The sequence below is a fragment of the Echiichthys vipera genome, assembly GCF_963691815.1.
Source record: "Echiichthys vipera genome assembly, chromosome: 2".
Lineage (NCBI taxonomy): Eukaryota > Metazoa > Chordata > Actinopteri > Perciformes > Trachinidae > Echiichthys > Echiichthys vipera.
The window spans coordinates 17,036,478-17,059,079 of record NC_139827.1 but is presented as its reverse complement, the minus strand read 5'-3'; the positions used below and the strand labels follow the sequence as shown (position 1 = coordinate 17,059,079).

Here is a 22,602-nt window from a genome sequence, read left to right as displayed (position 1 = left end):
ATGACGAGACTAAAGGCGTGCAAATGCAAAGTTTGCAACAATGTCTTTATTTTTTAAGGAAACTTAGGAGTTTTAATGTAGACAGAACAATGCTGACATTGTTTTACAAGATCTTTGTTCAGAGTATATTAATATTTGTAACTGGTGATGGGGGGCAGCATTGTCTGTAAAAAAAAAGAACAAAGTAGGTTGCTCATGATGTTTTTATTATGTTTATTTTTTATGTTCTCTTACGGCTGCCATGTGGTTGTTGTTGTTGTTGTTGTTGTTGTTGAAGTTTCATTATACATCCTGTTAAATGGCAATAAATATGAATTCATTCATGTTTCTTTGTACAAAGCAACTTCCCTTGAAGGTTTCATTCATTCATTCATGTTAAAAATCTTTTTAAACATCAGTGTAGCATGAAGGACACAAAGACAGATGTTTCTGGGGAAAAAATAAGCATTTATTGTGTTTATGGAATTGTTCCTCTCTACTGACAAAATACAGAGAAGATCTTTTTCACTGAAGAGTGAAGGAAATTATAGAATTTTTCATAAAAATACATTTTAGACAAAATAAATATCTGTGCATGTTGAATCAGCATTTTAAAGTAGAGCAAAACATTTCAGGGATATCACAATAACAGATGTGGAACCCTCTTTCCTATTACAAAATATCCATTTGATTCATTTTTTTCCTCTGTGGAAAAGCTCAGGTCCAGAGCTGCTGACACGAGTTGATGAAAAGGCAGATAAAGTGCATGAGACAAGAGTAAGTGCTGGGTTTCTTTTTTTTACCAGGTCAAACCTCTAGATATTAAAATGCTGTATCATCTCAAGTACAAGATTTTCAGCAGCTCAGACAACAGTTGGATTACATGAGGGACAATAGTGGCATTAGGGGTAAAGGCAGAGGGAAGAGGGTTAAACAATTCCATATTTGGCCAGGTCGCCGAGCTCCATGTCCCCAAAGGCTTCCCATGGGCAAACCACTGTGATGTCTGTGCCAAGTCCCTCCATGCCGGGGATGTCGTCTCCGAATCTGAGTGCAGAGGATAAAAAAATCTGATGAGTACAAACTGAAAGATTTGATTTCTTTCCTGAAAGTAGGAAAATAAAGTTAAAACTTGTGTATATTTTGCGTGTGATCTTAAATCCATCTCACCCCTTCTGGCCGGGTTTAGGTGCTTTGCTCTTGAAGGTGCGCATGGCCCTTGTCTTGAATCTGGGTGGTCCCTTCTTGTCGGCGGGAGCTGCAACGTCTGCCATTTTGATTAGTTACTGAAAAGAAAAAGAACAACATATATCAGTTCCATGAAACTCTCACTTCATTTAAACTTCTCTGTTTGCCACTGCTTTGCATTTAAAGGATAGTTCCGGTGGCTTTGATGAGAGCCATCCATCAAGAAAAAACAGTTTAAAGCCATCACTGTGTCTGTATTTCTCTTCTCTGAATCATCACATGTTATCAAAGCAGTAAGAGCCTCCCTGTAGCAGCTGAGAAAATTGCAGTTTCATCTTACCTTCTGTTGAAGTCTCAAAGTGTTTTTATGATGCTGTCTGATGAGCCTTGTGTCTCACTTGTGGTGTTCCTGTGTCCAGCTTCTCCTTTTTAAAGTCCTCCGAGCGGCTAATCCCCTCAGATGTTCTGTGATTGCTGCATGTGCCAACTCTGCTCTGTGCTCTTCTGTACCAGCTCAGCCACGAATAGACGAGATAAAGAGGAGAGAGATATAAATACAAGCTCTCGCCTCTACTGTACCCCTCTGCATCAAATTATTTCAAATTATTTTTAAGATTACAATAACTGCTCATTTTGGCTTATTCAGAAATCATTTATTTACTGTTTATGAAAAATAACTGCAGGTTTCAAACATTTTCATGGTTAATTCTGTTTTCAGAATCAGAATGAAGTTATTTACCAAATAGGTTTTCACTTACAAAGCATTTGCCCTGGTGTTCGGTGCATACAATAAATATATGAAGAGTAAACAAAAATAAAGGGAAAGTACTTCAGCACTCCATAAATATAGAACAGAAAAAGATTTCCAATGTTGTTTCTACTTTTACTTCAGTAAAGACCAACTTCCTCCACTATTACATTTAATTCCCATAATTCTGTATGTCTGATGGAGGAAATATATATTATTGTATTTTAGTTCTGTTTCATTTTGCAGTTTATTTACTGCCATGAAAATATAAAAATGACATGAAGCTATACAGAAGTCCTATGATGTCACTGCCCTGTGACAAAGAAAACAGTGGCAATCATGAAATACTAAATGTATGTTTTTACTTTATTTTGGAAATAAACATGTTGTACATAAACAGGCTGACTCAAGGATCTGGAGCATGTGATGTAAGAGATGAGAAGCTTTGTCACTTAGTTACAAATAAAGATCACTAAACCATTCAGTTCTTAATCCCTCACCCTATGACACGGACTCAGATTAAAGTAAGTGAGACCACATCAGACACGGAGAATCACCTGTTGTGTGCTGCATGTGTGAAACTCTGGACTATGTCCAAACCGGATTCTGCTGACATTGTCCGGAGTTCATATTAGAAAACAGCTCAACAGCTATTTTGCAATTGTTCATTATCAACCTTAACAAGGCATTGTTCTGTCTTTAGATCCAGTAGCCGCAAAAAGCATTAAACTGACTTTTTTTAAAAACAGCCAGACTGGCGTGGCCAGCCCTGACTGATAATCTCATTTTAAGCTGATTTAGTAGGTGCACTGACAGACTTCAACATAATTAACTCAAGAAAGACTTAATTATCTTACACACCAATCTATAAGGATCTGACAAACATATTTTATATGTAAAGGTATGTTTGTCCTTTGTCCATAAGTAGTGGTGATAACTTTAAGAACCCCCCCACCCCACCACCATGGCTGAGCATTTCTTCCTTGCATCAGTGTGCCTATGACAGACAGCCAGGGTCATTTACATCACATACCTAAGGAACCCATCCTGTCAACTTGTGGCTTGGCATTCGGCAGCAGTGGTGGGCGGGGCTCAAGGGCAGATCCAGAATTTCTCATTGAGGGAGAAGAGTAGATGTGCTTCCATCCTCTTTTAAGAGGGTTTTTTTAAGACTTTTTGTGGGAAAACCATATTAAACAAAGTATTGATCATAGAACAGTATTTTACATGCTTGTACTTGCATGTGTTTTTGTTATTTTTCTGTGTACATGCTGTTTTAAATGTATTAGTAAATCTAAACATTAGTTCAGAAATTTTCTGAATGATTATCTAAGCAATAGTTTATGACAGGTATGTGAGGATTATATCACAACTAAGGTGTGTTGTTCAGCCCTACTGGGCTCGATGCCTGCACAGACTGAGGCAGTTCCTAAGGAACGTAGCCTACACGAGCATCTGGCATTCACCAAAGTCACACAATAATAAAAACACACTAACCAATCGAGTCAGCAGCAGAACAGCAACTTACGTACTTTGGCAGGTAAAATTTGATTTTTGTCAAAGAATTTTGGTGTTTTTTTTAAGAGATCATAGACATCAGCTTCAGTTCCCCGTAAGGAGGGTCGGTTTGTCGGCAGTGTAAATGATTTTTCCCAGACATGGTGTGATACTGAATTGTGCAAATAAATTAGACGTCATAGCTGGTGTATGTGGTTGTTATACCACGACTATGTACTAATCAGATTGCATGATTTTTTTCTACCTGATTGGTAATAACTTATTATGAAAAAAGGACCCTTTGACGCTGAATATCCATGCCATGGAAAAGCGTTCCCTCTCAAGAGACTGTGCAGTGCTCCCCCGGTGGACCGCGGCCCTGCTGCCTGTTGACCTTGACGAGACGACTGGTCTTTACTTTCCATAAAGGGATGATTAGAAATTGCATTTTTCATATCATAGCTTTTATCATGCCCATCCGTTTTCTGTGTTATTCTCATGTGTGTCATTTCATGTTATAATCTATCATGTATATTATGTATATAAATATATTCATATTTTGTAGTAAAACCCCCAAAACCCCAGCTGTTGTCTGTGAGCTTTCATTCTGTTTTGCAAAGTTTTGAAGTCACTGTTTTACGAGAATAAACGCTATCAGATTGCAAATGATAGAAATTGATTAACACAATTAATTGATTATTTTAATTGATAAGAGAAACTGGTAGAACATTATTCTTTTAATGCTAGCAGGTGACTAGGTTTCCATCGGGCTTAGTCCACATTACCTGTCTATACGGTGGCGGTGCCCCTTTTAAACGTGGAATAATTATTTTGCCTAATTAAGACTTAAAAATCTGATTAATTAATTTATTATGATACGTGTACAGTAGTTCTCTCTTCTTCTCCTACACAGTCTTCTGTCTCCAAATCACACACAGATATTCATTCACTCCAAATAATGTCCTGATACTGATGGGATCAATATCGTACCACGATATTCACATCACAGAGATGATGAAGCTCAGCAGGCCAGTGAAATACCTCACATTTAGATTTTTCCCTCCATTTTTAATAGACCTTGTAATCATTTTGTTCCCCTTTGTTCATCCCCCCCGTTCATCGCTAATGAAGGGGCCAAAGGTTTTGAACTGATGTTTGCTATATTTATTCCACATTACACGAGGCGCTGTTCCTTTGTCTGCACGCGGTTTAGAGGCTTCAACAGCTACTTAGTGCAGTGACACAAATTGATATCTGGAGGCCACACACACACACACACACACAAACACACACACACAAACGCATGCACACACACACACACACACACAAACACAGAGACATGCAGAGCAACTTAATGCCTGGCCCACACTAAAAGATTTTTCAAATCTTAACAGATATTAAAAGCATGAGAGACGCCACAAATAATGACATGTAAATAATAAATTAAATAGTTTATTCCTAAAGTATTTGGAGAGAAACAATTTTGCCAAAACAGAAAAGACGACTGATTTCAGAAGAGACTTCTCTCTGTTCACTGTAATTATAAAGGACATAAAAATTGAGAAAGCAAAGAAGTACAAGCACCTGGGCATTATTAGTAATGGTAAACTTTCGTGGAATGCTAAAACCAATGCAAGATTTGCAACAGCGTCTCTATTTTATAAGGAAACTTAGGAGTTTTAATGTAGACAGAACAATGCTGACATTGTTTTACAAGACCTTCTTGAGTGTATTGACATTTGTAACTGGTGATGGGGGGGGGGGGGGGCAGAATTGTCTGTACAAAACAAGAACAAACTAGGTTGTTTATCATGTTTGATGTTTTTTTCTTTTATGTTTTATGTTCTATTATGTGCTGTCATGTCATGATTTTTGTTGTTTCATTATACATCCTGTATAATGACAAAAAAGATGAATTCATTCATGTTTCTTTGTACAACGCAAATTCATTTTGCAATGAAGGCTTCATTCATTCATTTATGTTAAAATCATTTTAAACATCAGTGTAGCATGTTGTGTTAATAATAGTTAAGGACACAAAGACAGATGTTTATGAAAAAAATAAACATTTATTGTGTTTATGGAACTGTTCCTTTCTACTGACAACATACACAGAATATATTTTTCACTGAAGAGTGAAGGAAATTATAGAATTTTTCATAAAAATACATTTTAGACAAAATAAATATCTGTGCATGTTGAATCAGCATTTTAAAGTAGAGCAAAACATTTCAGGGATATCACAATAACAGATGTGGAACCCTCTTTCCTATTACAAAATATCCATTTGATTCATTTTTTTACTCTGTGGAAAAGCTCAGGTCCAGAGCTGCTGACACGAGTTGATGAAAAGGCAGATAAAGTGCATGAGACAAGAGTAAGTGCTGGGTTTCTTTTTTTTACCAGGTCAAACCTCTAGATATTAAAATGCTGTCTCATCTCAAGTACAAGATTTTCAGCAGCTCAGACGACAGTTGGATTACATGAGGGACAATAGTGGCATTAGGGGTAAAGGCAGAGGGAACAGGGTTAAACAATTCCATATTTGGCCAGGTCGCCGAGCTCCATGTCCCCAAAGGCTTCCCATGGGCAAACCACTGTGATGTCTGTGCCAAGACCCTCCATGCCGGGGATGTCGTCTCCGAATCTGAGTGCAGAGGATAAAAAACATCTGATGAGTACAAACTGAAAGATATGATTTCTTTCCTGAAAGTAGGAAAATAAAGTTAAGACTTGTGTATATTTGCGTGTGATCTTAAATCCATCTCACCCCTTCTGGCCGGGTTTAGGTGCCTTGCTCTTGAAGGTGCGCATGGCCCTTGTCTTGAATTTGGGTGGTCCCTTCTTGTCGGCGGGAGCTGCAACATCTGCCATTTTGATTAGTTACTGAAAAAGAAAAAGAACAACATATATCAGATCCATGAAACTCTCACTTCATTTAAACTTCTCTGTTTGCCACTGCTTTGCATTTAAGGTATAGTTCTGGTGGCTTTGATGAGAGCAGAAAACAGCTACAGTTCACCTTAAGTAAACTTAAACAGGGCTGTCTGACGGCATTGAAAAGTGGTGAAAACTTTCTAAATATAGTATTTTTAAGTGGCTAATATATGATCAGTTGCTGCCCCCATCCACAACAGATATTTCTTATTTTCTGTGCCTGTCCTCCTGCCTGCTTCGACCAAACTAGGGGTGTGTCGACCATCATCTACTTTAGGTGATACCCTTACTATTGATAAGTACCTCTTACTAACCCACTTTAAGATATCAGAACTATCCATTTAAATGAAATATGTGATCATTTATTCATAACTTGCGTTGTGATTGAGAGTTGCCGTAGAATTAAACATGCCTTGCCATTGCAGATTCCCCTGCTACCATCAACCAATAACCTCCCCTTTATAGAGGTGTCTTACTGTAAAATCAAAAGCTTGTCAACATCCAAAAACAACAGCAAAGACAAAATGCATTAAACATTGACAATTACAAAAGTACAACCAGTGTTCAAACTCCTCTGGGATCATCCAAATCCATCAAGTAAAGAGAGGACATTATAAAGAAACAGAGGCTGGGGTTCGAGCTGCACCAACAACAAGGTGAACACAAAGAACTCTGTGTGAAGTCTTTCAGTAAGAATCTCAGATCTCATTTCAGCTCTTTTCCCGCCATCAAGAAAAAACAGTTTAAAGCCATCACTGTGTCTGTATTTCTCTTCTCTGAATCATCACATGTTATCAAAGCAGTAAGAGCCTCCCTGTAGCAGCTGAGAAAATTGCAGTTTCATCTTACCTTCTGTTGAAGTCTCAAAGTGTTTTTATGATGCTGTCTGATGAGCCTTGTGTCTCACTTGTGGTGTTCCTGTGTCCAGCTTCTCCTTTTTAAAGTCCTCCGAGCGGCTAATCCCCTCAGATGTTCTGTGATTGCTGCATGTGCCAACTCTGCTCTGTGCTCTTCTGTACCAGCTCAGCCACGAATAGACGAGATAAAGAGGAGAGAGATATAAATACAAGCTCTCGCCTCTACTGTACCCCTCTGCATCAAATTATTTCGAATTCTTTTTAAGATTACAATAACTGCTCATTTTGGCTTATTCAGAAATCATTTATCTGCTGTTTATGAAAAATAACTGCAGGTTTCAAACATTTCTTGGTTAATTCTGTTTTCAGAATCAGAATGAAGTTAATTACCAAATAGGTTTTCACTTACAAAGCATTTGCCCTGGTGTTCGGTGCATACAATAAATGTATGAAGAGTAAACAAAAATAAAGGGAAAGTACTTCAACACTCCATAAATATAGAACAGAAAAAGATTTCCAATGGTATTTCTACTTTTACTTCAGTAAAGACCAACTTCCTCCACTATTACATTTAATTCCCATAGTTCTGTATGTCTGATGGAGGAAATATATCATTTTTTAGTTCTGTTTCATTTTGCAGTTTATTTACTGCCATGAAAATATAAAAATGACATGAAGCTTTACAGAAGTCCTATGATGTCACTGCCCTGTGACCAAGAAAACAGTGGGAATCATGAAATACTAAATGTATGTTTTTACTTTATTTTGGAAATAAACATGTTGTAAATAAACAGGCTGACTCAAGGATCTGGAACATGTGATGTAAGAGATGAGAAGCTTTGTCACTTAGTTACAAATAAAGATCACTAAACCATTCAGTTCTTAATCCCTCACCCTATGACAGGACTCAGATTAAAGTAAGTGAGACCACATCAGACACGGAGAATCACCTGTTGTGTGCTGCATGTGTGAAAGACAAACTCTGGACTATGTCCTAACCGGATTCTGCTGACATTGTCCGGAGTTCATATTAGAAAACAGCTCAACAGCTCTTTTGCAATTGTTCATTATCAACCTTAACAAGGCATTGTTCTGTCTTTAGATCCAGTAGCCGCAAAAAGCATTAAACTGACTTTTTAAAAAAACAGCCAGACTGGCGTGGCCTGCCCTGACTGATAATCTAATTTTAAGCTGATTTAGTAGGTGCACTGACAGACTACAACATAATTAACTCAAGAAAGACTTAATTATCTTACACACCAATCTATAAGGATCTGACAAACATATTTTATATGTAAAGGTATGTTTGTCCTTTGTCCATAAGTAGTGGTAATAACTTTAAGAACCCCTACAATGAAAATCAAGTTTTTAACCTTGTTGACACATCTATGTTGTAGAGAAAGAGAGATCCATAGGGATAAGGCATTTAATACATTCATTTATTACCTAATTAATTATTAATTAGGCTAAGTAATAAGTCCTCGTTAAAAAGGGCATCACACCATCAGTTTAAGTATGTTGTACTATTATGATGTGATCACTGGGTCTACAAACTGTTTTAAGTTGAACAAACTTAACAAATCAACTTTTGGCCTGAACGTCAGCATGTGTCAGAATCTTAGTGGCTAATTATGAACTTCAGCAAGTCAAAATCTCATTGGCTAATCTACTCAAGACTAGTCTGGACCTGTTTGATGGAGGTTTCCTTTGTCTTGTTCTCACAGAGTAAGATTTTATGTTTTCTTCATTTTGCCCAACGACCATGACCATAAACTATTTTGTAATGATTGAAAGCAAATTTTCGGCTTTGTCTTAAAGTACAAAATTTATTTACATCAACCGATCCCAGATGACATCGGGAGTGAGGGGGGGGGGGGGGGGTACACCCTGGACAGGACGCCAATCTATCGCAGGGCATATAGAGACAGATGTAGACATACAACCATTCACACCCACATTCACACCTACACGCAATTTAGAGTCATTAATTAACCTAACACGTGCATGTCTTTGGACTGTGAGAGGAAGCCGGGGAACCCGGAGAAAACCAACGCAGACACTGGGAGAACATGCAAACTCCACACAGAAGAGCCCCAGCCCGGATTCAAACCAGGAACCCTCTTGCTGTGAGGTGACAGTGCGAACAACCACACCCCAGTGCCGCCTTTTCAACCGAATCATACATTTAATTTGTGGAAAACAATAAATTTAGGTGTAACAGATTATAGTAGTTTTTTTAAGTTGATCCACAGTATCACTTTTTTTCAGTGTAGTTAATATTCCTCTAAAAGTATTGGTCAGTGACACAATTACATCAACACATTAATTAGAATATTTTGTGATAGTAGTCCAAATATATCTTGAGAATGTACTAAAATAACATATTATAATATACAGTATGATCGCTTGACACATGAATAAAGACTGCGATAAACTTAAAATATAATCCTTATCTGATTTCTTCTTGACAGTACTTAAAGTATTGTTAAGAGATCACAACGTGTCTGTAACTTTGGCGATATTGATGTCAGAGAATTCAGAATCGTTTCAAGTAATATATTTATTTGCAGACAATAAACTTTCACATTATAACAAAGTTTACACTTAATTTGATAGTTATTTTAAAAATGATTCTCTTTGGTCTTCTTCTCAGATCAGTTAGGTCTCTGTGAGCTGTGCTCAGCGTCTTAAAAACGTTTCACAGGTTTGCTGTGAGAGGAATGCAAGAGTCATAAGGGCAATAAAATGTCTCTCAGGAGAGGAAGGAAAAAGGGGGATAAGTGTATCTTGTTCATCAGCAAACTGGTTAATTTCAGTTTTTGACAAAGTCTCTTTATTCAACTCTTATATCTTACTCTTAAAGACAGGAGTCTCAAAAAGTGAGTTATTTATGAGCTGATGTCTTTTTTGTCACTCTTTATGTGTTTTAGTTCCTCCCAAAGTTCAAAGGGTCATGAGAGTGAGGAAGAGAGGGGGAGATCATAGGAGGCCAAGAATCAGAGATTGACAGAGAGAGCGAGAGGCCCAGTTCAGTTTTTGATTAGGCTTTAGGGATGTCTGATCAGACTGGCATTAGGGTTTTCAATAGTGTCACCTCCTTGATGACGAGACAAAAGGCGTGCAAATGCGAAGTTTGCAACAATGTCTCTACTTTTTAAGGAAACTTAGGAGTTTTAATGTAGACAGAACAATACTGACATTGTTTCACAAGATCTTTGTTCAGAGTATATTAATATTTGTAACTGGTGATGGGGGGCAGCATTGTCTGTAAAAAAAAAAAAGATCAAAGTAGGTTGCTCATGATGTTTTTATTATGTTTATTTTGTATGTTCTCTTACGGCTGCCATGTGGTTGTTGTTGTTGTTGTTGTTGTTGTTGAAGTTTCATTATACATCCTGTTAAATGGCAATAAATATGAATTAATTTATGTTTCTTTGTACAAAGCCACTTCCCTTGAAGGTTTCATTCATTCATTCATGTTAAAAATCTTTTTAAACATCAGTGTAGCATGAAGGACACAAAGACAGATGTTTCTGGGAAAAAAATAAACATTTATTGTGTTTATGGAATTGTTCCTCTCTACTGACAAAATACAGAGAAGATCTTTTTCACTGAAGAGTGAAGGAAATTATAGAATTTTTCATAAAAAATACATTTTTGACAAAATAAATATCTGTGCATGTTGAATCAGCATTTTCAAGCAGAGCACAACATTTCAGGGATATCACAATAACAGATGTGAAACCCTCTTTCCTATTACAAAATATCCATTTGATTCATTTTTTTCCTCTGTGGAAAAGCTCAGGTCCAGAGCTGCTGACACGAGTTGATGAAAAGGCAGATAAAGTGCATGAGACAAGAGTAAGTGCTGGGTTTCTTTTTTTACCAGGTCAAACCTCTAGATATTAAAATGCTGTATCATCTCAAGTACAAGATTTTCAGCAGCTCAGACGACAGTTGGATTACATGAGGGACAATAGTGGCATTAGGGGTAAAGGCAGGGAGGGAAAAGGGTTAAACAATTCCATATTTCGCCAGGTCGCCGAGCTCCATGTCCCCGAAGGCTTCCCATGGGCAAACCACTGTGATGTCTGTGCCAAGACCCTCCATGCCGGGGATGTCGTCTCCGAATCTGAGTGCAGAGGAAAAAAAATTCTGATGAGTACAAACTGGAAGGTTTAGGGAAATAAAGTTAAGACTTGTGTATATTTTGCGTGTGATCTTAAATCCATCTCACCCCTTCTGGCCGGGTTTAGGTGCCTTGCTCTTGAAGGTGCGCATGGCCCTTGTCTTGAATTTGGGTGGTCCCTTCTTGTCGGCGGGAGCTGCAACGTCTGCCATTTTGATTAGTTACTGAAAAGAAAAAGAACAACATATATCAGATCCATGAAACTCTCACTTCATTTAAACTTCTCTGTTTGCCACTGCTTTGAATTTAAAGGATAGTTCCGGTGGCTTTGATGAAAGCCATCCATCAAGAAAAAACAGTTTAAAGCCATCACTGTGTCTGTATTTCTCTTCTCTGAATCATCACATGTTATCAAAGCAGTAAGAGCCTCCCTGTAGCAGCTGAGAAAATTGCAGTTTCATCTTACCTTCTGTTGAAGTCTCAAAGTGTTTTTATGATGCTGTCTGATGAGCCTTGTGTCTCACTTGTGGTGTTCCTCTGTCCAGCTTCTCCTTTTTAAAGTCCTCCGAGCGGCTAATCCCCTCAGATGTTCTGTGATTGCTGCATGTGCCAACTCTGCTCTGTGCTCTTCTGTACCAGCTCAGCCACGAATAGACGAGATAAAGAGGAGAGAGATATAAATACAAGCTCTCGCCTCTACTGTACCCCTCTGCATCAAATTATTTCAAATTATTTTTAAGATTACAATAACTGCTCATTTTGGCTTATTCAGAAATCATTTATCTACTGTTTATGAAAAATAACTGCAGGTTTCAAACATTTTCATGGTTAATTCTGTTTTCAGAATCAGAATGAAGTTAATTACCAAATAGGTTTTCACTTACAAAGCATTTGCCCTGGTGTTCGGTGCATACAATAAATATATGAAGAGTAAACAAAAAAAAAGGGAAAGTACTTCAACACTCCATAAATATAGAACAGAAAAAGATTTCCAATGGTATTTCTACTTTTACTTCAGTAAAGACCAACTTCCTCCACTATTACATTTAATTCTCATAATTCTGTATGTCTGATGGAGGAAGTATATCATTTTTAGTTCTGTTTCATTTTGCAGTTTATTTACTGCCATGAAAATATAAAAATGACATGAAGCTTTACAGAAGTCCTATGATGTCACTGCCCTGTGACCAAGAAAACAGTGGCAATCATGAAATACTAAATGTATGTTTTTACTTTATTTTGGAAATAAACATGTTGTACATAAACAGGCTGACTCAAGGATCTGGAGCATGTGATGTAAGAGATGAGAAGCTTTGTCACTTAGTTACAAATAAAGATCACTAAACCATTCGCTCTTAATCCCTCACCCTATGACACGGACTCAGATTAAAGTAAGTGAGACCACATCAGACACGGAGAATCACCTGTTGTGTGCTGCATGTGTGAAACTCTGGACTATGTCCAAACCGGATTCTGCTGACATTGTCCGGAGTTCATATTAGAAAACAGCTCAACAGCTCTTTTGTAATTGTTCATTATCAACCTTAACAAGGCATTGTTCTGTCTTTAGATCCAGTAGCCGCAAAAAGCATTAAACTGACTTTTTTTAAAAACTGCCAGACTGGCGTGGCCAGCCCTGACTGATAATCTCATTTTAAGTTGATTTAGTAGGTGCACTGACAGACTTCAACATAATTAACTCAAGAAAGACTTAATTATCTTACACACCAATCTATAAGCATCTTACAAACATATTTTTATATGTAAAGGTATGTTTGTCCTTTGCCCATAAGTAGTGGTAATAACTTTAAGAACCCCTCCACCCCACCACCATGGCTGAGCATTTCTTCCTTGCATCAGTGTGCCTATGACAGACAGCCAGGGTCATTTACATCACATACCTAAGGAACCAATCCTGTCAACTTGTGGCTTGGCATTCGGCAGCGGTGGTGGGCGGGGCTCAAGGGCAGATCCAGAATTTCTCATTGAGGGAGAAGAGTAGATGTGCTTCCATCCTCTTTTAAGAGAGTTTTTTAAAGACTTTTTGTGGGAAAACCATATTAAACAAAGTATTAATCATAGAACAGTATTTTACATGCTTGTACTTGCATGTGTTTTTGTTATTTTTCTGTGTACATGCTGTTTTAAATGTATTAGTAAATCTAAACATTAGTTTAGAAATTTTACGAATGATTATCTAAGCAATAGTTTATGACAGGTATGTGAGGATTATATCACAACTAAGGTGTGTTGTTCAGCCCTACTGGGCTCGATGCCTGCACATACTGAGGCGGTTCCTAAGGAACGTAGCCAACACGAGCATCTGGCATTCACCAAAGTCACACAATAATAAAAACACACTAACCAATCGAGTCAGCAGCAGAACAGCAACTTACGTACTTTGACAGGTAAAATTTGATTTTTGTCAAAGGATTCTGGTGGTTTTTTTTAGAGATCATAGACATCAGCTTCAGTTCCCCGTAAGGAGGGTCGGTTTGTCGGCAGTGTAAATGATTTCTCCCAGACATGGTGTGATACTGAATTGTGCAAATAAATTAGACGTCATAGCTGATGTATGTGGTTGTTATACCACGACTATGTACTAATCAGATTGCATGATTTTTTTCTACCTGATTGTTAATAACTTATTATGAAAAAAGGACCCTTTGACGCTGAATATCCATGGCATGGTAAAGCATTCCCTCTCAAGAGACTGTTCAGTGCTCCCCCGGTGGACCGCGGCCCTGCTGCCTGTTGACCCTGACGAGACGACTTGTCTTTACTTTCCATAAAGGTATGATTAGAAATTGCATTTTTCATATCATAGCTTTTATCATGCCCATCCGTTTTCTGTGTTATTGTCATGTGTGTCATTTCATGTTATAATCTATCATGTATATTATATATATAAATATATTCATATTTTGTAGTAAAACCCCCAAAACCCCAGCTGCTGTCTGTGAGCTTTCATTCTGTTTTGCACAGTTTTGAATACACTGTTTTACGAGAACAAACACTTTCAGATTGCAAATGATAGAAATTGATTAACACAATTAATTGATTATTTTAATTGATAAGAGAAACTGGTAGAAAAGTATTCTTTTAATGCTTGCAGGTGTTGTGGAAATAGATTCTTCAATAAAGATCAACAAACAGGATCCGCTGTTTCTCCGTGGTTTATTTTGCCAAAGCATTTATCTCTGCAGACAAAAATCCGTTCATCCCTACATCCTCACAAAGTTGGAGTCTAGCAGAGAATGACGATGCGCCAAATCTCGCACAGTCTTTCAGGGAGAGGGACAGGACGCGAATAGCCTTGGTTGGGTGGCGTCTTTAGACCAAACAAAAACATGCCTTAGACATTACAATTCTGAACATTCTGTACCTCTCTCATCACAAGGTCTCTAACACAGGGTACAGATGCACAAATATGCCAATATATCATCATGAGTTAGTTATTTGCATTATCCATTAAGAAGGTGAGACAGAGGAGACACTGAACTGTGTCTGACCTGACAAAACTATGATTATGAATTACAAATATCCAAAATTCCCACAACACAGGTGACTAGGTTTCCATCGGGCTTAGTCCACATTACCTGTCTATACGGTGGCGGTGCCCCTTTTAAACGTGGAATAATTATTTTGCCTAATTAAGACTTCGGCCTCTCCCCCCGACTCCTCCCCCCACCCTCCTTCCGCTCTCCTCACCCATTCAGCCCCTCCCCTTGACCCCCCCCCCCCCCCTCCCACTGCTCTTCAATCCATCCCCCCACCTCTATTGTTGTACCTGTTACTGGCTATTTGTCTGTACATCATTACCCCATGCCCCCTTCGCCTTGCTTCCCTGTCATCCTTGTCATCCTTGTCTCCTGTTGTTTATCGTCTGTATATTATATGTCCTACTCTGTAAGCGACTTTGGGTCCCTGAAAAGCGCTATATAAAATAAATGAATTATTATTATTATTATTAAGACTTAAAAAGCTGATTAATTAATGTATTATGATACGTGTACAGTAGTTCTCTCTTCTTCTCCTACACAGTCTTCTGTCTCCAAATCACACACAGATATTCATTCACTCCAAATAATGTCCTGATACTGATGGGATCAATATCGTACCACGATATTCACATCACAGAGATGATGAAGCTCAGCAGGCCAGTGAAATACCTCACATTTAGATTTTTCCCTCCATTTTTAATAGACCTTGTAATCATTTTGTTCCCCTTTGTTCATCCCCCCCGTTCATCGCTAATGAAGGGGCCAAAGGTTTTGAACTGATGTTTGCTATATTTATTCCACATTACACGAGGCACTGTTCCTTTGTCTGCACGCGGTTTAGAGGCTTCAACAGCTACTTAGTGCAGTGACACAAATTGATATCTGGAGGCCACACACACACACACACACACACACACACACACACACACACACACACACACAACGCATGCACACACACACACACACACACACACACACACACACACACACACACACACACACACACACAAACACAGAGACATGCAGAGCAACTTAATGCCTGGCCCACACTAAAAGATTTTTCAAATCTTAACAGATATTAAAAGCATGAGAGACCCCACAAATAATGACATGTAAATAATAAATGAAATAGTTTGTTCCTAAAGTATTTGGAGAGAAACAATTTGGCCAAAACAGAAAAGACGACTGATTTCAGAAGAGACTTCTCTCTGTTCACTGTAATTATAAAGGACATAAACATTGAGAAAGCAAAGAAGTACAAGCACCTGGGCATTATTAGTAATGGTAAACTTTCGTGGAATGCTAAAACCAATGCAAGATTTGCAACAGCGTCTCTATTTTATAGGAAACTTAGGAGTTTTAATGTAGACAGAACAATGCTGACATTGTTTTACAAGACCTTCTTGGGTGTATTGACATTTGTAACTGGTGATGGGGGGGGGGGGGGGGGGGGGCAGCATTGTCTGTACAAAACAAGAACAAACTAGGTTGTTACTAACATGTTTGATGTCTTTTTCTTTTATGTTTTATGTTCTATTATGTGCTGTCATGCCATTATTTTTGTTGTTTCATTATACATCCTGTATAATGACAATAAAGATGAATTCATTCATGTTTCTTTGTACAAAGCAAATTAATTTTGCAATGAATGCTTCATTTATTCATTTATGTTAAAATCATTTTAAACATCAGTGTAGCATGTTGTGTTGATAATAGTTAAGGACACAAAGACAGTTGTTTATGAAAAAAATAAACATTTATTGTGTTTACAGAATTGTTCCTTTCTACTGACAACATACACAGAATATATTTTTCACTGAAGAGTGAAGGAAATTATAGAATTTTTCATAAAAATACATTTTAGACAAAATAAATATCTGTGCATGTTGAATCAGCATTTTCAAGTAGAGCAAAACATTTCAGGGATATCACAATAACAGATGTGAAACCCTTTTTCCTATTACAAAATATCCATTTGATTCTTTTTTTTCCTCTGTGGAAAAGCTCAGGTCCAGAGCTGCTGACACGAGTTGATGAAAAGGCAGATAAAGTGCATGAGACAAGAGTAAGTGCTGGGTTTCTTTTTTTTTTTTTAACCAAACCTCTAGATATTAAAATGCTGTCTCATCTCAAGTACAAGATTTTCAGCAGCTCAGACGACAGTTGGATTACATGAGGGACAATAGTGGCATTAGGGGTAAAGGCAGGGAGGGAAAAGGGTTAAACAATTCCATATTTGGCCAGGTCGCCGAGCTCCATGTCCCCGAAGGCTTCCCATGGGCAAACCACTGTGATGTCTGTGCCAAGACCCTCCATGCCGGGGATGTCGTCTCCAAATCTGAGTGCAGAGCATAAAAAACATCTGATGAGTACAAACTGGAAGGTTTAGGGAAATAAAGTTAAGACTTGTGTATATTTTGCGTGTGATCTTAAATCCATCTCACCCCTTCTGGCCGGGTTTAGGTGCCTTGCTCTTGAAGGTGCGCATGGCCCTTGTCTTGAATTTGGGTGGTCCCTTCTTGTCGGCGGGAGCTGCAACGTCTGCCATTTTGATTAGTTACTGAAAAGAAAAAGAACAACATATATCAGATCCATGCAACTCTCACTTCATTTAAACTTCTCTGTTTGCCACTGCTTTGCATTTAAGGTATAGTTCTGGTGGCTTTGATGAGAGCAGAAAACAGCTACAGTTCACCTTAAGTAAACTTAAACAGGGCTGTCTGACGGCATTGAAAAGTGGTGAAAACATTCTAAATATAGTATTTTTAAGTGGCTAATATATGATCAGTTGCTGCCCCCATCAGATATTTCTCATTTTCTGTGCCTGTCCTCCTGCCTGCTTCGACCAAACTAGGGCTGTGTCGACCCTTACTATGGATAAGTACCTCTTACAAATCCACTTTAAGATATCAGAACTATCCCTTTAAATGAAATATGTGATCATTTATTCATAACTTGCGTTGTGAGAGTTGCCGTAGAATTAAACATGCTTTGCCATTGCAGATTCCTCTGCTACCATCAACCAATAATCTCCCCTTTATAGAGGTGTCTTACTGTAAAATCAAAAGCTTGTCAACATCCAAACATAACAGCAAAGACGAAATGCATTAAACATTGACAATTACAAAAGTACAACCAGTGTTCAAACTCCTCTGGGATCATCCAAATCCATCAAGTAAAGAGAGGACATTATAAAGAAACAGAGGCTGGGGTTCGAGCTGCACCAACAACAAGGTGAACACAAAGAACTCTGTGTGAAGTCTTTCAGTAAGAATCTCAGATCTCATTTCAGCTCTTTTCCAGCCATCAAGAAAAAACAGTTTAAAGCCATCACTGTGTCTGTATTTCTCTGCTCTGAATCATCACATGTTATCAAAGCAGTAAGAGCCTCCCTGTACCAGCTGAAATTGCAGTTTCATCTTACCTTCTGTTGAAGTCTCAAAGTGTTTTTATGATGCTGTCTGATGAGCCTTGTGTCTCACTTGTGGTGTTCCTGTGTCCAGCTTCTCCTTTTTAAAGTCCTCCGAGCGGCTAATCCCCTCAGATGTTCTGTGATTGCTGCATGTGCCAACTCTGCTCTGTGCTCTTCTGTACCAGCTCAGCCACGAATAGACGAGATAAAGAGGAGAGAGATATAAATACAAGCTCTCGCCTCTACTGTACCCCTCTGCATCAAATTATGGAATTAAGTGCTCTCAAAACTTTTGTAAATAATAAATGAAAAAGATTTATTTGGTATTTCTTCTTCACTACACTACAATACTCATAATTATGTATGTGTGATGAGAGGAAATATATCATTTTTTTTTTGTTTAGTTTAAGATTATTTACTGCCATGAAAATATAAAAATGACATGAAGCTTTACAGAAGTCCTATGATGTCACTGCCCCGTGACCAAGAAAACAGTGGGAAGCATTAAATATAAATATAAATTTTCACCTGTTGTAAACAAACGTGTCCTGACATGGCTCACACGAGGATCTGGAGCATGTGATGCAAGAGCCGAAAAGCTTTGACACTTAGTTACAAATAAAGATCACTAAACCATTCAGCTCTTAATACCTCACCCTATGACACGGACTGGGTTTAAAGACACAACACTGAGACATTATCAGCCAACTGAACAATAATTAATGTGACATGAAAGGAAATGCCTGAGGGTGGTCAAACATTAAAGACACACTGCATAATTGTGTTAAAGCATCTTATTTTGCTTTTAAAACGTCCACATTTATGTTATTTAACAAAGAAAATAATTCCACTTTCTAGCTTTGTCAACTTTTTTTTTTACAATTTTTTTGTCAAATCCTTTTATTTAAGCTCTAACAATTCACTGTTTGTTTTAAAACTCAGCTGTGAACTTAATTTACAGTATTTTTGTATGATAATATTTTTTTTAATAATATTTTACAGTTATATTACATTTTTTTAACTCACCCATTCAGAAATCTAAAGTCATATATTTTTATTAACCTATTGTGGGATGTATATTTTATTGTATTTCCTTATTTCTAGCGTATTGTAGTTTTATGACACTGAAAGCTGTGTAGTTTACTGTCCATGTAAAAGCTCAAATAGGTACAAGAGTGGAAAATTAGCAATAGCTATAAAGTCTCATATCACTTTCGTGCAGCACGTCACTTTCATGTTTTGTGTATTAAATCCTACAACACCTCATATTATCCGGTAAATCTAATTGTGTTTTTCTCAGAGATGCTTCATTATATAATGTTGCAGCTGTCTTCACATGTCAAGACACACATTTCTGAGCCCCCTCACTAAGCTGGGACAGAAAATTATAGATGAGCATGTCAGGCAGATTAGTCGGGGGGCGTATATAAGAAGACACCTGGGCAAAGACCAGAAAGACACAAACTGACCAGAGAGACATCGTCCAGAAGCCAAAACAACAGGTAAGATCTAATTACTCTCTCATTTGTCAGCATTGGCTAACTTTCAATTCTGCTTAATTAATTGAATGGTGGTCCAGAAACGTGCTGAGAAAGCCTGAGTTCGAACTGTGAGGTACACATGACATGGATGTGATCTTTCAATTGTAAAAATCTAAATCTAAAGTATATGTGCTTTGGATGGGCTGTTGTGGATGCAAAATCAGCCAAAACATGATTGTTTTCTTTGGCTTTTTCTCACTTTTTAACTATATTTTGTGGTTTGTGCACTTCGCATCCTTTTGTTTTATGCATATATTGTCTGTCTCTTGATTTTTTAACTTTCTGAAAGGCACTTTGTAAATGCTGTTTTTAAGTATAATATAAGTGCAATTTACTACTTAAGACAACTACTTACGTTTTACCTCATAGACAGTCTTTACATCTACAACTCAGAAGTTATTCCTTTTAATCTGCGGGTTTAAGACATATTTTGCCATTTGCTAAAATGAAAAAAGCAAATACGTCCTGTATAGCATCATGGCCACATAGGACTTAGTAACATGGACTAGCAGTAATGACGTGTGATCGCAATAAATAAAAGCTAATTAAAACAAACAAAACTAATAAATAAGAACAAGTTCAAAAGAAACCAATGAGACAGTAAAACAGGAACGGTCTTGCTGGCACATCTCAATTCTGATGTGTGCATTACGTGAAATCAACGTCAATTATGTGGTCTTTTCATTCTTTTTTTTCTCCGACAATCATTACTATTCCTTATCCAGTAAATCCTGGAACGCTGCTGGTTTATGGTAAATAATTGTCCCGTCATTTTGACCAAAAAGAGGATCTAGATCTCTGGTTTGGGATATATTTCGGTACTTTCATCATTATGTGTTGGAGGTAACACTAGAAAACTTTACACACATATTATACACACTGTACATCTGCACACAATAACTGTGTATGTACATTGTTAGCTGTATGTTAGCAGCATACTGTCACTAAATAAGGATGTTGGCTGTGAAATATAAAAATTAACTGATTAACTGAGAGTTTAAGAGAAATCCAACAAAAACAAGTTGCTTGTGTGTTCTAAGATGCCATTAGAGAGATCAAAGTACATTTCTGGTAACGTCCAAGGCACTGCTGGTCTTTCCTGTAAAAAAAGGCTTATAGCTGAGGTCAGATAAAGGTCGGATTAAAGCAGACTGAAAATTAGTTGTTAGGGGCAAAATCTCCTTAGACTGTGTGTTGACTTCAGTGGGTCTCAAGATGTAACGTGGTCAAGAGTAATCTTTAAAGCCAGGGTGTAAAAATAGACAAAGCTGTTTGTGTAACAGAGTCTAAAAAGCTTTATGACCTAACCTGGGGGTGTTATATCGTCTGAGCATTGAGCAGTGGACTAAAAGGAGGAGGAGGAGGAGGAGGAGGAGGAGAAAGGGTCTTACAAATCAAGACTAACAGACTGACTGTTCATTGATTTTCTCTCAGTGCATAAAAGATGGCAGACGCAGCAGTTGCAGCTTCCGCCGACAAGAAGGCACCTCCCAAGTTCAAGCAGAGGGCTGCTCGTACCTTTAAGAGCAAGGCGCCTAAGCCCGGCCAGAAGGGGTAAGATGGACTTTAAAGCCACCAGTGGTGGAAAGCAAAGACATTTATTCAAATACAGTACTTAAATACAATGTTGAGGTACATGAGTATTTCCACTTTCTGCTACTTTATACTTCTACTCCACTTGACTAGTTGCTTGTTACAGATTAAGATTCTACTTTTATTTCACACTGTTCTATTGGAGCTTTTAATTAAGTAAAGGTTCTTAATATTACTTCCAAAACTAAAAGTCACGTATGAAATTTAAAAAAAAAATCAAGTGAAACTAAGAAATTAAGACGTTTTCTTTCTTTTTCAGATTTGGAGACGACATCCCCGGCATGGAGGGTCTTGGCACAGACATCACAGTGGTTTGCCCATGGGAAGCCTTCGGGGACATGGAGCTCAGCGACCTTGCGAAATATGGAATCGTCTAGAAACCCTGCAACATTTTCACCAGAACTATTTTACCTTCCTGCGCCGATTTTCCTTCGTTCAGTCCTCCCCTTTTCTCTTTCACCGACCAAAATGTATGAGACCCACATGGGTTTTGGGAAACACTGCACAAAGATTGATACCCAAAGCTGATGTAAAATGTGGCGAAATTGGCAAATGTAATTTTATAAAAGTTATATTTATATTATAATTATATGATTCACTGATTTGAGCAATAACTCCAAACTTCCTTCCCCAAATACTTTGCACTTGGCTTGTGCATTTCTGAGAGACAGACTGAATCTGTCGTAAGCAGGTTTGATCAGTGTTTTGCAGTTTATCACCACTAAACCTTTGCTCCGCTCTCCCGCTTTTTTACTATGACCCTCCTCCTCTTTGGAACCATTTCTTTTTAATGTACAGTTGTTTATGATGTATATTTCTATTTTTATGAACTATGAATTGGTCATGTGTGCACACTATCAAAGGATAGTGAGTAGAACTGTCAATAAATATTTTCCCCAAAGAAATGTTGTCTTCTTTTAAGCAGACAGTTGAACTCAGTGGGAATTCCTAATTCATCCTGAAGAGAATAATGGAAGACAAAACTTAAATTATATAATATATACTGTATACAATATCGACATCTTTCAGTCAGTTGGTCCACTTTAGTCTAGACTGAAATATGTCCACAACTACAGAATGGAGTAGCATGAAATTCTGTACTAACTCACACAAAATAGTTTCCAAAGCAAGTCATACCCCACTACGTAAGCATCAACACTTAAATAAGCAGCTAGCTAAGGTAAGCTATGAAGGGTAATAGTTAGGTTAGGTTAAAAT

General features: G+C 37.7%; 1 protein-coding gene and 4 pseudogenes across 5 annotated transcripts; 1 reads left to right on the top strand and 4 right to left on the bottom strand.

Moving 5' to 3' along the window:
• Positions 1–908: 908 nt before the first annotated feature.
• Positions 909–3,033, bottom strand: LOC310964177 (annotated as a pseudogene). The gene is made up of 4 exons: positions 2,949–3,033; positions 1,508–1,680; positions 1,150–1,253; positions 909–1,026 (listed from the first exon to the last, which is right to left on the bottom strand). The product of its transcript is annotated as an uncharacterized misc_RNA (transcript).
• A 2,908-nt stretch (positions 3,034–5,941) lies between these two features.
• LOC310964167 (retinal cone rhodopsin-sensitive cGMP 3',5'-cyclic phosphodiesterase subunit gamma-like) lies at positions 5,942–8,221 on the bottom strand (annotated as a pseudogene). Its single transcript has 4 exons — positions 8,206–8,221; positions 7,199–7,371; positions 6,183–6,286; positions 5,942–6,059 (listed from the first exon to the last, which is right to left on the bottom strand). The product of its transcript is annotated as a retinal cone rhodopsin-sensitive cGMP 3',5'-cyclic phosphodiesterase subunit gamma-like (transcript).
• A 2,999-nt stretch (positions 8,222–11,220) lies between these two features.
• Positions 11,221–13,321, bottom strand: LOC310964157 (annotated as a pseudogene). Its single transcript has 4 exons — positions 13,237–13,321; positions 11,802–11,974; positions 11,444–11,547; positions 11,221–11,338 (listed from the first exon to the last, which is right to left on the bottom strand). The product of its transcript is annotated as an uncharacterized misc_RNA (transcript).
• A 3,721-nt stretch (positions 13,322–17,042) lies between these two features.
• Positions 17,043–19,280, bottom strand: LOC310964148 (retinal cone rhodopsin-sensitive cGMP 3',5'-cyclic phosphodiesterase subunit gamma-like; annotated as a pseudogene). The gene is made up of 4 exons (XR_014593863.1): positions 19,277–19,280; positions 18,263–18,435; positions 17,283–17,386; positions 17,043–17,176 (listed from the first exon to the last, which is right to left on the bottom strand). The product of XR_014593863.1 is annotated as a retinal cone rhodopsin-sensitive cGMP 3',5'-cyclic phosphodiesterase subunit gamma-like (transcript).
• A 1,955-nt stretch (positions 19,281–21,235) lies between these two features.
• LOC310954839 (retinal cone rhodopsin-sensitive cGMP 3',5'-cyclic phosphodiesterase subunit gamma-like) lies at positions 21,236–21,761 on the top strand (the record flags this gene model as incomplete). The annotated part of the gene is made up of 2 exons (XM_083924526.1): positions 21,236–21,345; positions 21,644–21,761. 2 exons carry the CDS (start codon positions 21,236–21,238, stop codon positions 21,759–21,761), a joined length of 228 nt encoding a protein of 75 aa, XP_083780652.1.
• Between the last annotated feature and the right edge of the window lie 841 nt (positions 21,762–22,602).